Raw genomic sequence first — 13294 nt, forward strand, 5'->3', positions numbered from 1 at the left:
CAGACAGTTTAAGAGACCCCTCAGGGTCCTGCTAAAACTGCTTGTCTCAATGTGTTCCATTACTGGGAAAGTGCTGTAGAAATAATATGCTAGTGCCCCAATCAGCACTTTCTAATCCTTTCAATTGGGCTGTTGCCAGGCTGCAAAGGTAGGTTTTTGGGGTCACATTCAGTCACTCACCACCATAAATCTGAATTCCCAGCAGTTACAAAATCTTAAATCCAGTTTACAGTTTCAAAATTGCCAAACAGGTAACCAGCCATAGTTGCATTATAATGCCTTCTCCACTCAAGGTTCTCTTCATCAAAGAGTTTCAAAACCGCTAAAACATTATACAGGTCATTTTATATCTTAGCAACAGAAATGGGGAAGTTTGTAATGGCCAGGGCTGTCTGGCATGATCACACAGAACATCCAAAGGGCTGTTTGGCATGATCACATAGAACATTCCTACTCCTATTTTACAAATACAGCAACAATAGTGTAGAGACCTGCTTTTTATGTCAACTAGTCCTTGCATTATCAGATTCCATCTTCAATACTCACGTGTTCAAAAGAACAAGTAAAACAAATTAAGTTGCAACATAACCACATGAGCTGACTTACCTGCACAAAATATTCTTAACTGCTGGATTGGAGAAATTAGTTGCAAATGAGTGGTGAAGAGATCAACAAATGCCCCAGGATAAACAATAAATATAAAAATTCCAAAGCCATTAAACCGAACTTGCTCCCTAAAAGAAAAGAAAGGTTGTATTTGCAAAAGCAGCATACATTTCTCAAAAACTAAAAAGAAACTTGAATGAAAGAGGAAGCAATTTGATTTGTACATGGCATATTACTATACCAACATAAACAGAAACAATAGCTACACTAAGAACAAATCCACTGCAGGATGAGATAAGGAAAGATACATAGCTTGAATAGAACTTTACTGTATCGTTATCCTCCTCCTCTCCCCCCCCCACTTTCTCCCAGTCTAAAACCCAAGACTCAATAAAGGTTAATACAAATACGGCTAGAATTTATACCATACAAAAGTTAATATAATTAAATTATCAATAAAATTAAAAGCAGTTAAACACAAACCATCAAAAAGAACAAATATAATCAACACAGTTTATTTAAAAAGCACAAAGCAATTTGCATGCACTGCGTAGTTGCAATCCTTATAACAGCCCTGTAGCACAGTCAACATTTCAATCTTCCACATTTCAGATGTGGGGAATGGGAAGCTGAGAGACAGTGACTTGTCTATGGCAGAGATGAGGTTCAAACCAGGTACTTCCTGGTTCATCATTCTATCTCTATGCCAACCCACACCAGCTACAGGAAAGTAAAAAAGGTGTCAGGAAGATGAAAGAAGCCATAGAAAGTGTGCATACTTTTGGAAACTTGAAAACTCGCCTTCTTAATGATATTTTAGTAGTCTAAAGAAGGCATTACCCAACTCCACTTTTGGATTTTGTTACAGGCCATGAGGCTGTACCTCTTTTTTCTCTTTTCATTTGAAAAATGCAGTGTTTTAGCTTACATATTATTATTAATATATAAAGAAAATTAACTTAAGCTTTTGTTATATTAATATATTCAGTAATTTATTAAGTAAAGTTACATTGCACAATTAAAATAATATTACATGAACTTACTAAAAACTGACCAGTAATGAATTAAAATAAGGAGATGTGGCAGTCATCACTCAAAACCAAAATCACTGGTATTTAATGGTTAAAGTAACACTTTCTAAAGTCACAACTCATTTTTTTTTAAAAATGAACCAATTAAGCATATTGAACTGAATTTTAACTACAGTGGACTCTTGGCATTTGGGGTTTGGTTCCAGAACTTCCCACGGATACCAAAATCCATGGATGCTCAAGTTCCATTAAATCCAATGGCATAGTAAAATGGTGTCCCTTATATAATATGGTGAAATCAATGTCTGCATTTTGGATTTTTTTTTTAAAAAAATTCAAGCCATGGTTGGTTGATTCTGTGGATGCAGAATCTGTGGAAACGGAGGGCTAACTAATTATTTCCATGCTCTGGAGAAGCTGTGGGCGCTTGAAACTTAAAAGATATGGTCAAAAGAGACAAATGATACAAAAAGACAATGAATGTGATCAATGTCAGGTTGACAGAGGCCATCAGAAGAAGATCATTGAATCAGACCTGTCTTTTGTCAGAGCAGAAATACTGCCTCACCTATCACAAATATCATGTATAGACAGTTAACAGGAATCATCTGAAGCTGCTCTTTAAAGCTCTATCCCCTCCCCTGCCCAACTCCCAGAACAGATACAATATTTACCAACTTTCCACTTTGCCAACTGACCAAAGAAAAAGAAAGTGAAAAAAAGACCACAGTGAAGTTTCAGGACCTTCCAGTACAACTGACAGTAACTGCACCGAGGATATTCTTGCAGGTTTCTACAAGTGCTTCAGGGACACAGGAAAAACATGATGTTATAAATTCCTCTGTAGCTTTCAAAACTTGATCGAAACAGAGATGAAGCGGCACCTCCTTGACCTTGCTCATGTTCTCATTCACTCTCTCACAAGCTCATTCACTGAGTCTTTGGAACAGATTGTAGTTGTTGTTGTTGTGTGCCTTCATGTCATGTTCAGACTTAGCGACTCAAGTTTTCTTGGCAAGATTTGTTCAGAGGAGGTCTGCCATTGCCATTCTCTGAGGCTGAGAGCATGTGACTTGCCCAAAGTCACCAAGTGGGTTTCATGGCCAAGCTGGGAATCGAACCCTGGTCTTCAGAGTCATAATCCAACACTCAAACCACTATAATCATGCTGGCTCTAAAAGACTTCTACTCAATTCTCTGACAATACATACACAGTAAACACAGAATTGCAGTGGAAAAAAGGAAGGACAGAGCTGCATTTATACACTGAGAAAGAGACTATAGGGAGCTCAGTATGCTAATATTTGAGAAGAGACAGCTTGATCCAGAAGCCAGAAATATCAAGTCACTTAGAATTCAAAAGTAGAAAATGATACAAGTAAATGATTAAAATGTCGATTCTCTGTCACCTTAGTTATTTGCTATAAGTCATTAAAAAAAACCACAACCCTCCCTCTATGCTATTTATATGCTATGCTGGTTAATTAGAGGTGACCATGAAATGTTTTGTGGAAAAAAATGGATTTCATTACCGGATAGCTGCCACCCCATGGCCAACTTCATGTATGACACCACTGATCAGGATGGCTGTGAAGAAATAGGACAGCTGGCTGATGGGAAGATTTACACCAGGCACCTGTTTCCAAAGACACAAGGCATAGGGTAGCAAGGGTGGCAAAGACAGGGCCTCCTGGAACCTGTTGAAACCACTTCACAAAGGACAATACACTTAATCAAGGCTTGGAAAAGTTACTTTTTGGACTACTGTTTCTAGAATACCCCAAGCCAACAACGTATATACATCACGTGTGTGCAGGCTGAGTTTTCCCTTATCTGAAAGATTTGGGACCAGAAATGTTCAGAGATTTCTGATTTTCTCTTTGGGTTTTTGTACATAATAAGATATCTTGAACATGGGATCCAAGTCTAAATACAAAATTCATTTTGTTTCATATACACCTTATATACATAGCCTGAAGGTTATGTTACAGAATATTTTTTGTGCATGAAACAAAGTTTGTGTAGATTGAACCAATCATCAGAAAGCAACGGTATCACTATCTCAGCAACCCATGAAAAAAGTTTTGGGTTTTGGAACATTTTAGATTTTGGAATTCCAAATAAGGGAGACTCTACCTAAACTAGCAGATGCAATTAATACAAATGACCATTTCACAGCACTTAGACAACAGGATGTCATGGCAATGCTGCAGAACACAGTCATTTCCAGAGATGTTTGAACTGATTGTACTTCCAATTATTTGAAAAGGATAATTTGTTCACTTAAAAAGTATAAGGAAGGACTTTACATCAATAGAAAAATCTCCCACCAGAGGTGCTATATTTTACAGCTTTGTTGGATTTTTAGACAGCAACAACCTCTCCCCATTTTCCCCCAGATTACTATTTTTATTTCTATGTTTGCTTAAACTATGTTTTTCTTACTTTACACCACCTTGAGAAAACTAGTCTAGAAATTCTTTCAGTAAAATATTAATATACGACTTCAAATATGTGGGAGAGAGAGTAAGAATTCTATTGTTTGACCTGGAAATAAAGAAATATAAAACTCACCACGACCTGCAGCATCTGATCATTCTGACCTGTAGGAGACTCAGTCAGCATCTGCGAGAGAGTCTGCAGCAGTGTCTTTCCCAGAAGGATAACAGAACCAAACATAGCAGCTATGCCAAAAACCATTCCCATGTTAAACCTGAAACAAATGTATAATACTGTTATAGCACATTATCAGCTGAGGACTGCTACATTTTGACTATTCTTTGTTGGGAAGCACCAAAACCCATGAAGACACCTTGTCAAAACCGAAGCCTTGCTACTATCCCCAGTATCAGAAGTCAACATCTGTTCCAAAATCAATTTGGCAAACATAGGCCCCATACAGACAGGCCAAAATAAAGCTGCTGTGGGTCACTTTGGAGGTATGATGTTTAAATGATGCATGTATCGTAAGAGTCCAGAAGCTGCACCAAAGCTGCACTCCAGTCCTTAGGACTCTTAGGTCGCATGCATCGTTTAAACAGCCTACCTCCAAAGTGACTCGAAGCAGCTTTATTTTGGCCTGTCTATATGGGGCCTCAACCAGGAAGTTCACCATATACCAGGGGAACTTCTTTGTCACACAAGCCTTCCACACCAAGAAAATGCATTCACTGTAGTTTAAGTCAAAGAAAAAGCTATTCAAAATTAAAACAAAAGGGTATTCTATTTAGCAACAGAACATGTAAGCAATCTGTCTCTGAAGGTAATTCCTTCGACTAGCAGGATATAGAAGAATTTCCAGTAATTGTCCCACACATGCCTGAAATATAGTTCTGAAACAATACCATAGGTAAAGAAATCTGGGCTTCCATCTTCCCCAGCTGTAAAACAGGCGGTTGAAAAGAGATGTCTGCCATCGCATATGAAATGGAGAGACAGTCAGACCATAGGATGTGAGCCAATCCTCGTAAGATGCCTTCAGAGAGGGAGATGACTAGAAAAGAAAGGAAACACAGTATAACAAAGGTGGAATTTTAGGAGATTTCAGGCTAGGACTATGATTGTACAAACATGTCTGCATCTGCACTGCAGAAATAATCCAGTTTGACAATGCTTTAACTGAAATGATGCAAAGCATTTTTTTTTGTGTGAGATATTTAGCCTTCTCTGTCAGAGAGTTTGGGTGCCACAACAACAAATCCCAGAATTCAACAGCACTGAGCCATGGTAATTAAAGTGGTGTCAAACAGCATTATTTCTGCATACAGCTCATGTCTCTTGGTAGTTCATCACTTCTGTTTTTAGTTTTGTTTACACCTCTGCTCTTCATTTTGCATTTCACAAGTTATAAGAACAGTCACACTATATCAGACCAAAAACCTCTATTGTCTAGCATTCTGTTCAAGAGAGTCAACCAGATGCCCCTAGGAACCCTCCAACTCACGTTCTCTAGTAAATGATATTGAGAGGAACCATCGGTAGCCTCACGTTCCGCAAATTTATCTTAATCATTCCTGAAGAACATGTCTTAGACTGTTGGATGTAAATGCCACCATACAAAGAACTTAACCCCAAAGCATTCAGCAGCCACAATCCACACCCTGCACTCAACTGAGGTGGAGATAACCAGGAGCAGTTGTTCTTGCTGTTGTGTGTCTTTAAATCATTTTCATCTTATGGTGACCCTAAGACAGACCTATAACAGGGCTTTCTTAGCCACATTTACAAAAGGGTTTGCCATTGCCTTCCTCTTAAGGTTGAGAGAGTGCAACATGCACAGCGTCACCTGAAGGGTGTGCAAAGCTAAGCAGGAATTTGAACCCTGGTCTCTTAGGATCTTAGCCCAACAGTCAAACCACTATACCACGCTAGTTCAACCATGGACAGAGTAATTGTAGGCTTAACAATGGGAACCATCACTAGCTGGTTCACCCATGGCCCAGTTGATCAGTACTGAAACAACTAGTGATTGTTCCCTTTGTTAAGCATGATCCTAGACTGTGCTTGACACAGTAAAGGTGGCTTCCACCTGCCACCCCTTTCTAATATTGCTCCTGCCTTCTCCTGAAGAGAAAAACAAAAGCAACTACTGTACTGCTATCTAAGAGTGGACAGCAGATATGTGTTTTTAAAAACAACATATTTCCTTTAGTTTTTTATGTGACTAAAACTGTGACCATTTCTTAAGACATGGAAAATAGTTTATGTATATGCACCTATATGCTCAGACACTAACATGCACAGCAGCGATTTGATCTGTACACTTCACAAAAATGCAGCTACACCTTAAGTTTGGGAAACCTTTGGCTTACCAGATATTCTGGACTTCAATTTGCAAAAAGTCCCACTCACTATCATCAATGATAAATAACTGTGAGATCTGTGGTCCAAAGCATCTGGAAAGGCAAAGGCCCCACACCCAAACAAACAGTACCCAGCGAATTCAGTCCCACCATTTGATTTGTCCCATTTTGTAGCTATACAACCCGGAATTAAAATAAACCCAGTTGGCATGTTACCACTAGATGTACACAAGAAACTCATCACTGTGAAGCCACAAAATTGTTTTATTATAGCACAAAATTGAAGGAAACAAAAAGAAACTGAGGGGGGAAAGCCAATCTATTCACCATCTTTTGGAGCTAATGTCAGTACAGTACAGCCCTATTGTGGAGCCAAAGTGACATAGTGGTTAGAGCATCAGACTATGACTTTCGAGACCAGAGTGTGAGTCCCTGCTCAGCCATGGAAACCTACTGGGTGACCTTAGGCAAGTCACATTCTGTCAGCCTCAGAGATAGAAGTTTATCACACAGGCCCTGAAACGGACCTGTTGCATTCCAAAACAGGGGCGGCACGGGCGCACATGGAATGGGATGGGGCTAGGAATGCATCTTACTGCATAAGGGAATGCTGCCGCTGCTGCTGGGCATTCCAATCGCGTCCTCTGGAACGGATGTAGGACGTGATTGGAATGCCTGGCGGCAGCAGCAACATTCCCCTGTGCAGTAAGATGCATTCCTAGCCCCATCCTGTTCCGTGTGCGCCCGTGCGCGCCCCCGTTTTGGAACGCAACGGGCCCATTTCAGGGCCTGTGTGATAAACTTCCTTAACTCAGGCAAACTGTAAAAAAAACCCTCCATAATAAGTTTGCCTTAGGGTCACCATAGGTCAGAAATGACTTGAAAGAACACAACAGTCCTATAACTGTGTAAGTACAGTAACAGCAACAGATAAGTGATTACTCCAACAAAGTGCTGCCCTGAAAAATGTCATTCTCACATAAAATAATAACTCATCCTAACACAAACTCCAAATCTAAACTAGACAAATAATAATGTAAGAATAAAATCAGGTAGGTGTGCTGTCTTTTAAATCAGACAATGTCCACAGGAAGCAGAACAAGTGCATCTGTTCATGGCCATGTGCCATGACTAAACCATGAGGACTTCAACTCCAGATTACAAGAACAAAACCATTAAACTCAAGCTTTTCTAACAATTTGCAGATACATTCTGTTGTTAAATCCTCTACTCCCTAAAATCTCCTGGGAACTTTCAATTTTGGGGGGGAGCACAATTTATTACTGAAGCCGTAAAGACCACAAAACGTCTCCCATGAAGGTTTCAGAAGGTTTGCTCAGAATGGGTTTTGACAATTACTTCATCTGAAATAAAGACTACAAGACTGGTCTCCACACTTTTTGGGGCCGCTTTCTTCTTGGGTGACAACCCTAGTGTGCCCCAATGTCTACTTCTTGATATTAGGTGTAATAACCAGCAGCATTTACCTAGCTACACCCAGCTCACCACTGCCATCTCCGACTCCTCAGCTTCTCATGTGTGAATATTGCAGTGGCAAGTGCCCAACAGAAGGAAGGCCAGCTGGCCAGCCACTTGGTTGCTGCTCCCAGGGTGACCAGGTAAAGGAAGTAGCATCCAAGCAGCTCCAGTCAAGCACTGACCAGGCAGCTGGTCACCTTGGAAACAGCAACCATGCAGCTTGCCGAGCAGTAGCTGAGAAGCCTTACAGCAAAGGCTGGCATGGCTTGGTTGCTGTTTGATCAGCTGTTCGGTTGCTGCTCCCAAAGTGACTGGATGGAAAGGGAGAAGCTTCTCCCTGGCGAGGAAAGACTCTCAGATCTTCTTCACTGTGGCAGAGAGGGGCGCAGCTGGCTTCCCACTTTTCTCCTCAACAAGGAAGGTCTCTCAATCTAAGTGAAGGGATGGACTCTTTCCAAGATTTCGCCTGCCCAGAGACATGCTTTCTTCAAACAGCTTCAACTTGTCCCCTAACTCCCAAATATTGTTTCTTCTGCTACTCTACTCTCAACCTATTTGACGAAAGGAAGCAGGAACAGCAGTGCACTCCAAGTCCTGGCAAAAGTCCCAAAGCTTAAGCAGGGTCCCAAATGTAATGGGTCCTTATTGGTACCACTTGCCGCTCTAATGTGCTCTAACTCCTCATCTCCTCCAGGATCCCCTCGTCTTTTTTGCATGCAAATGTTGACTAAAGGTCCCCGATGCCCCTTTTTCCTCATCATCAACTCCCTGGATCCACTGCCCCCTTTACGAATCACAGGCCTACATCAACCTGGTATTCATTGGTGGTCTCTCATCCAAGTACTAAGAGGGCTGATACTGCTTAGTTTCCAAGATGAAGTGGCATTAGTAGCCCAATTTAAGGGCAACAAAATAGCATTATTACTCCCTTTCCTGACGAAAGCTCCACAACAGAAACCCTCACTGTCCTATGTCCTCCATCTCCTCTTCTTTGCCTGCCTTCCCACTCCATGCTCTCTGCCTTTTCCAATTAGGGCGCATCTGCACTGCAAAACAAAATAGTGACACCACTTCAACTGCCATGGCTCCATCCTACAGAGTCCTGGGATTTGTAGGTTTGTGGGACACCAGCACTCAGAGAATGCTGAAGACCTTGAAAAACTACATATCCCAGGATTCCATAGCTCCGCTCTGAGCCCCACAACAAACTCCAACTCCCAGAATTCCATAGCCTTGAGCCAGAAAAGAGTTAAAGTGATGCCAAACCGGGTTATTTCTCCAGTGTGGATGCAGCCTAAGAAAGCAGACCCAAGCCCCCCCACCATGAAGCTTCCCTCTAACGCTGACCAAGGCTAGTCCTTTCCAGCCCCAGCACTTTCGGCCATTTGGAGCCCAGGGCTCCTGGACAAAGAGAGAGAGAGAAAGAGGGGCCTGTCTCTGTTTCTCTCTCTCTCTCTCCTTCCCTGCCCCTCCATTTTCTAATACAAGGAGCCAAGCCAAGACCCCTGTTTCGGAGAGGAGACCACCCCCTGCTCACCTTGAGCGCCGTGTCGGCCAGGTACACCGCGCACCAGCCCCCCAGCACGCAAACCACCACCGGCATCGGAATCATCTTCCCGCCCGAAGAGGTTTCGCTTGGCAGCCCCGGAACACAAACACAGCGGAACTATAGACCACTGCCCCCGTTTCCTTGGAGGGGACGCTTCTGAGTGTTACACCAGGAAGGCATAGGGCGCCCCTGGAGCACCCGGTGTTCCGATGGAGACTTCCGGTTCCTGTTCGCAGCGGAAGTGCGCTCGGATTTGCTTCCGAAGAAACAACTAAACTTGATAATAAAAATAATACCTAACAGGAGATGTTTCTTTCACCTTATGTCGGTGTTCACACTTCTTTTTAGCCCCCCGACAACAAGCTCACATGAAGAAAAGTCTTGGATTTCTGCTGCATCCACACTGCAGAAATAATCCAGCTTGACACCGCTTTAACTGCCCTGGCTCAGTGCTAGGCAATCCTGGGAACTGTAGTGTTTTGTGGCTCCAGAGCTCTTTCTGACAGAGAAGGCTGAATGTCTCACAAAACTACTATTCCCAGAATTCCACAGCATCCAGCCATTTCACTTAAAGCGGTGTCAAACCGCTTTATTTGCCCAGTGTGGATGCAGGTAGTTAATACCAGTAGGGACTGACTAAGGTCTAAAACACCGTGCAGAAATAATCCAGTCTGAGATCGAATTCACTGCCCTGACTCAGTGCTAGGGAATCCTGGGAATTGTAGTGTTTTGTGGCCCTAGAGCTCTTTCTGACAGACAAGGCTAAATGTCTCATAAAACTACAATTCCCAGGATTCCCTAGCACTGAACCAAGGCAATTAAAGCTAAGTAGATGGTGAAGAGGCCGGAGGTGTTGGCCGCTTTTTTGAGCTCACTTCTCTTCGGGGTAACATGGCCGTGTCAATCAAAAAAGAGGAGCCAATAGGATCGCGTCTTTCTCTCACCTCCATCTACAGCTGGCAAGAGATTGGATAAGAATAAAGGCGATGTAATGCAAACTTTGCACTGATTGGCGCAACCTTACGGCGATCCGGAAGATACAGCTCAAACGTGACGTCATGACTGCTCCAAAGGAACTCTGGGAATTGTAGTCATGTGTTGACATGGACAGGCTGATATAAGGAAATGGCCTGCAATTTCCCATGATGTTGCCCAAGAGGGACTCTTTTTGTTGTTGCAGGATTAAAAGGGGGAGCGTGTTAACCAGCTTCCAGAATTCATAGTATTCAGCCATGGCAGTTAAAGTGGTGTCAAACTGGATTATTTCTGCAGTGTGGATACAGTCTCCAAGTTTCCTGTTGTGGCAACCCTATTAATTGTATGGGGTCTTCTTAGGCAAGGAATACCGGAGAGGTGGCTTTACTGGTTCCTTCCTCTCCAAAATAGCTTACAGCACCCGGTATTCATAGTCTCTCATCCAAGTACGAACCAAGGTTGACCCTACTTAGGTCTCAAGGACAGATGGATAAAATAATAATAATGATGTTTATTTATAAGTTCCTTTCCACCAAAGGGCGGTACATCAAAACATACACAATAAAAAGCAAATGATAAAACACCACACTATAAAATACTAAAGTAACAAATTAATACATTAAAAAAAAACTCCTCCTCAGCCACTACCCGTTTCGGCCACTTTAGGCACACTCAGCAACTTAATCTGGCGAACTGAAGAGGAAGGACTTCCACCGTTTACAAAAGTGGATAAACTAGATTACCACAATACACTTATAGCGCAGCTATTCCACTTTTAGCGCTCTGACTGCCTCCTGTTGCGTTCTGGGATTTGCAGTTTAGGGAGGGGCATTTAAGAATTCTCAGCCAGAGAGCTCTTAGGCCTCACTGAACTACAAACCCCAGAATGCAACAAGAAGCAACCAGGGCAATAAAAGTGGAATAGCAGAGCTATAATGCAGTAATGTGGCAAAATCCTCCTCCAGCCAGAGGTGCAAATGAAGGCTGGTTTGTCCCACAAACACAGAGCCAGATCCTGAAAGGCAGAGCCACAAACTGCTAATAACTCTTTGCCTAAAGAACTTAGATGTTTAGATGGTACATATCATGCTAGTTGAGCTGCCAAATGCGTGTGGGGAAGGGGGGAGGTTAAAGCTCAGGGCCTTAAATACTAGGACCAAGATCTTATTATAATGAGCCCTGGATCTGGTGCCTGTTGGTGTTTAGGGAGCTTCAGAGGAAGGAACTGGCAAAACCACTTCTAAATAAATAAATAAAACTTTTATTTATATCCTGCTTATTTGTAAGAAACAATCAAAGCGGTTTCCAACAATTAAAATAATACAGATGTACAGAGATAACAATAATACAAATACATACAACACCCCCCCTTAAAAAGGAATTAAACCGTTCTAAGATTAAAATTCAAACATTAAAATCAACACATTTATATCAAAATCACACAAAATCATAGCTCAAAAGCAGTGGGCAAACTCATCATGGCTGGGATTGTACTAATACAGAATACTCCAAGTATGGGGGATCTATATGTAGCTGGGGGCTATTCCGGGAAGGAACTTCTGAGTATTCTTAGCCTAAGAAAACTACAAAATTCATGTGGTCGCTATAAATCAACAGGTGACCTGAAGGTCCCATTTACAACTTTGCCCCAAACTGCTTAATGAGAATTTTTCTTGATTAGCTCAGTAACAAGTCCAGCGCTTTAGCTCTATAGTAAATTCTTGGCATGGTACCATACACTTGAATAGAAACAAACTCTATACAAGCTTACATGAGAGTAAGCCACCTTGAGCAGAGTGAGACTTTGCCCCTCCTGTCCTCTCCTTGTTCTTAGGTGATTGAGTACAAACTACAGAGATTATTACACTGCCCTTTCTAGTCCTTTCCTCCTTAGCTAGGCGTGGGATGTAAACTTTAATATGTGGATTTTATTGCACACATCCATGCCCAGACACGTATACCTCCAACTATCCTGATTTGGCAGGAACAGTCCTGATTAATCCTCTATTATCCCACTTTTCCAGCAGCTTTTAAAATGTCCTAGTTCCTCCGTCCTTCTCCCATTTTCCCATTTTCTCCTGAGCTTATTTCAGTTGCTGCAAACTGAGCTCAAAGTGCAGGAATAGGAGATTATCACATTGTCCTTTCCTGTCCTTTCCTCCCAAGCTAGGTGCGGGATATAAACTTTAATATGTGGATTTTATTGCACACCTCCATGCCCAGGCAGGAGGCATCCGGTATCCGATTATGGCACCACATATCCAATCCAGAATTCTCCCACACCTTGCAAAGAATGGGGGAAATCCTGTTCTTTCTAAAAAGAGAATCCGGATCAGGTATGGGATGCCTCCTGCCTGGGCACAGAGGTGTGCGATAAAATCCATGTATTAAAGTTTATATCTCATGCCTAGCTTGGGAGGAAAGGGCAGGAAAGGGCAATGCAATAATCTCCTACTCCTGCACTTTGAGCTCAGTTCGCTTTAAAACCTGTGGCTTTGATATCACTCTATCAGGATATCTGAAGGAGTGGACTGACGACCAATTCACATGGAATAGCAAGCTAAAATAGATCAAAGACTTTCAGGGCCGGCATCCATAGTTTTTCCTCTTGTGCATATCCTCCCACCTTGAGGCCCTGCCATCAACAACAGAACAATACACAGATTGACAGGGGAATCAATCCTCCTTACCCAGGGTCACACACACACTGTGTGTGTGTGTGTGTGTGTGTGTGTGCGCGTGCCCACTCTCTTCCAGGTCAGCATTCTCTGAAGATGCCAGCCACAGATGCTGGTGAAACGTCAGGAATAAACTCTTCTAGAACATGGCCACATAGCCTGAAAAACCCACAA

General features: G+C 42.2%; 2 protein-coding genes across 2 annotated transcripts in view; one reads left to right on the plus strand and one right to left on the minus strand.

The window, feature by feature from the left end:
* Positions 1–9617, minus strand: part of MBTPS2 (membrane bound transcription factor peptidase, site 2) — a 28018-nt gene extending 18401 nt beyond the window's left edge. Inside the window, exons 1-5 of the mRNA XM_042459966.1 lie at positions 9456–9617; positions 4982–5130; positions 4212–4350; positions 3170–3273; positions 607–734 (exon numbers count right to left, since the gene is read on the minus strand). Coding sequence (XP_042315900.1) covers positions 607–734; positions 3170–3273; positions 4212–4350; positions 4982–5130; positions 9456–9530 — 595 coding nt within the window. The 5' untranslated portion in view covers positions 9531–9617. The remainder of the gene's footprint in view (positions 1–606; positions 735–3169; positions 3274–4211; positions 4351–4981; positions 5131–9455) is intronic.
* Positions 9618–11493: 1876 nt separating this feature from the next.
* SMPX (small muscle protein X-linked) overlaps positions 11494–13294 on the plus strand; it is a 42700-nt gene continuing 40899 nt past the window's right edge. Inside the window, exon 1 of the mRNA XM_042457022.1 lies at positions 11494–11519. Within this exon, the coding sequence (XP_042312956.1) occupies positions 11509–11519 (11 nt within the window). The 5' untranslated portion in view covers positions 11494–11508. The remainder of the gene's footprint in view (positions 11520–13294) is intronic.

The sequence above is a fragment of the Sceloporus undulatus genome, chromosome 3, assembly GCF_019175285.1.
Source record: "Sceloporus undulatus isolate JIND9_A2432 ecotype Alabama chromosome 3, SceUnd_v1.1, whole genome shotgun sequence".
Lineage (NCBI taxonomy): Eukaryota > Metazoa > Chordata > Lepidosauria > Squamata > Phrynosomatidae > Sceloporus > Sceloporus undulatus.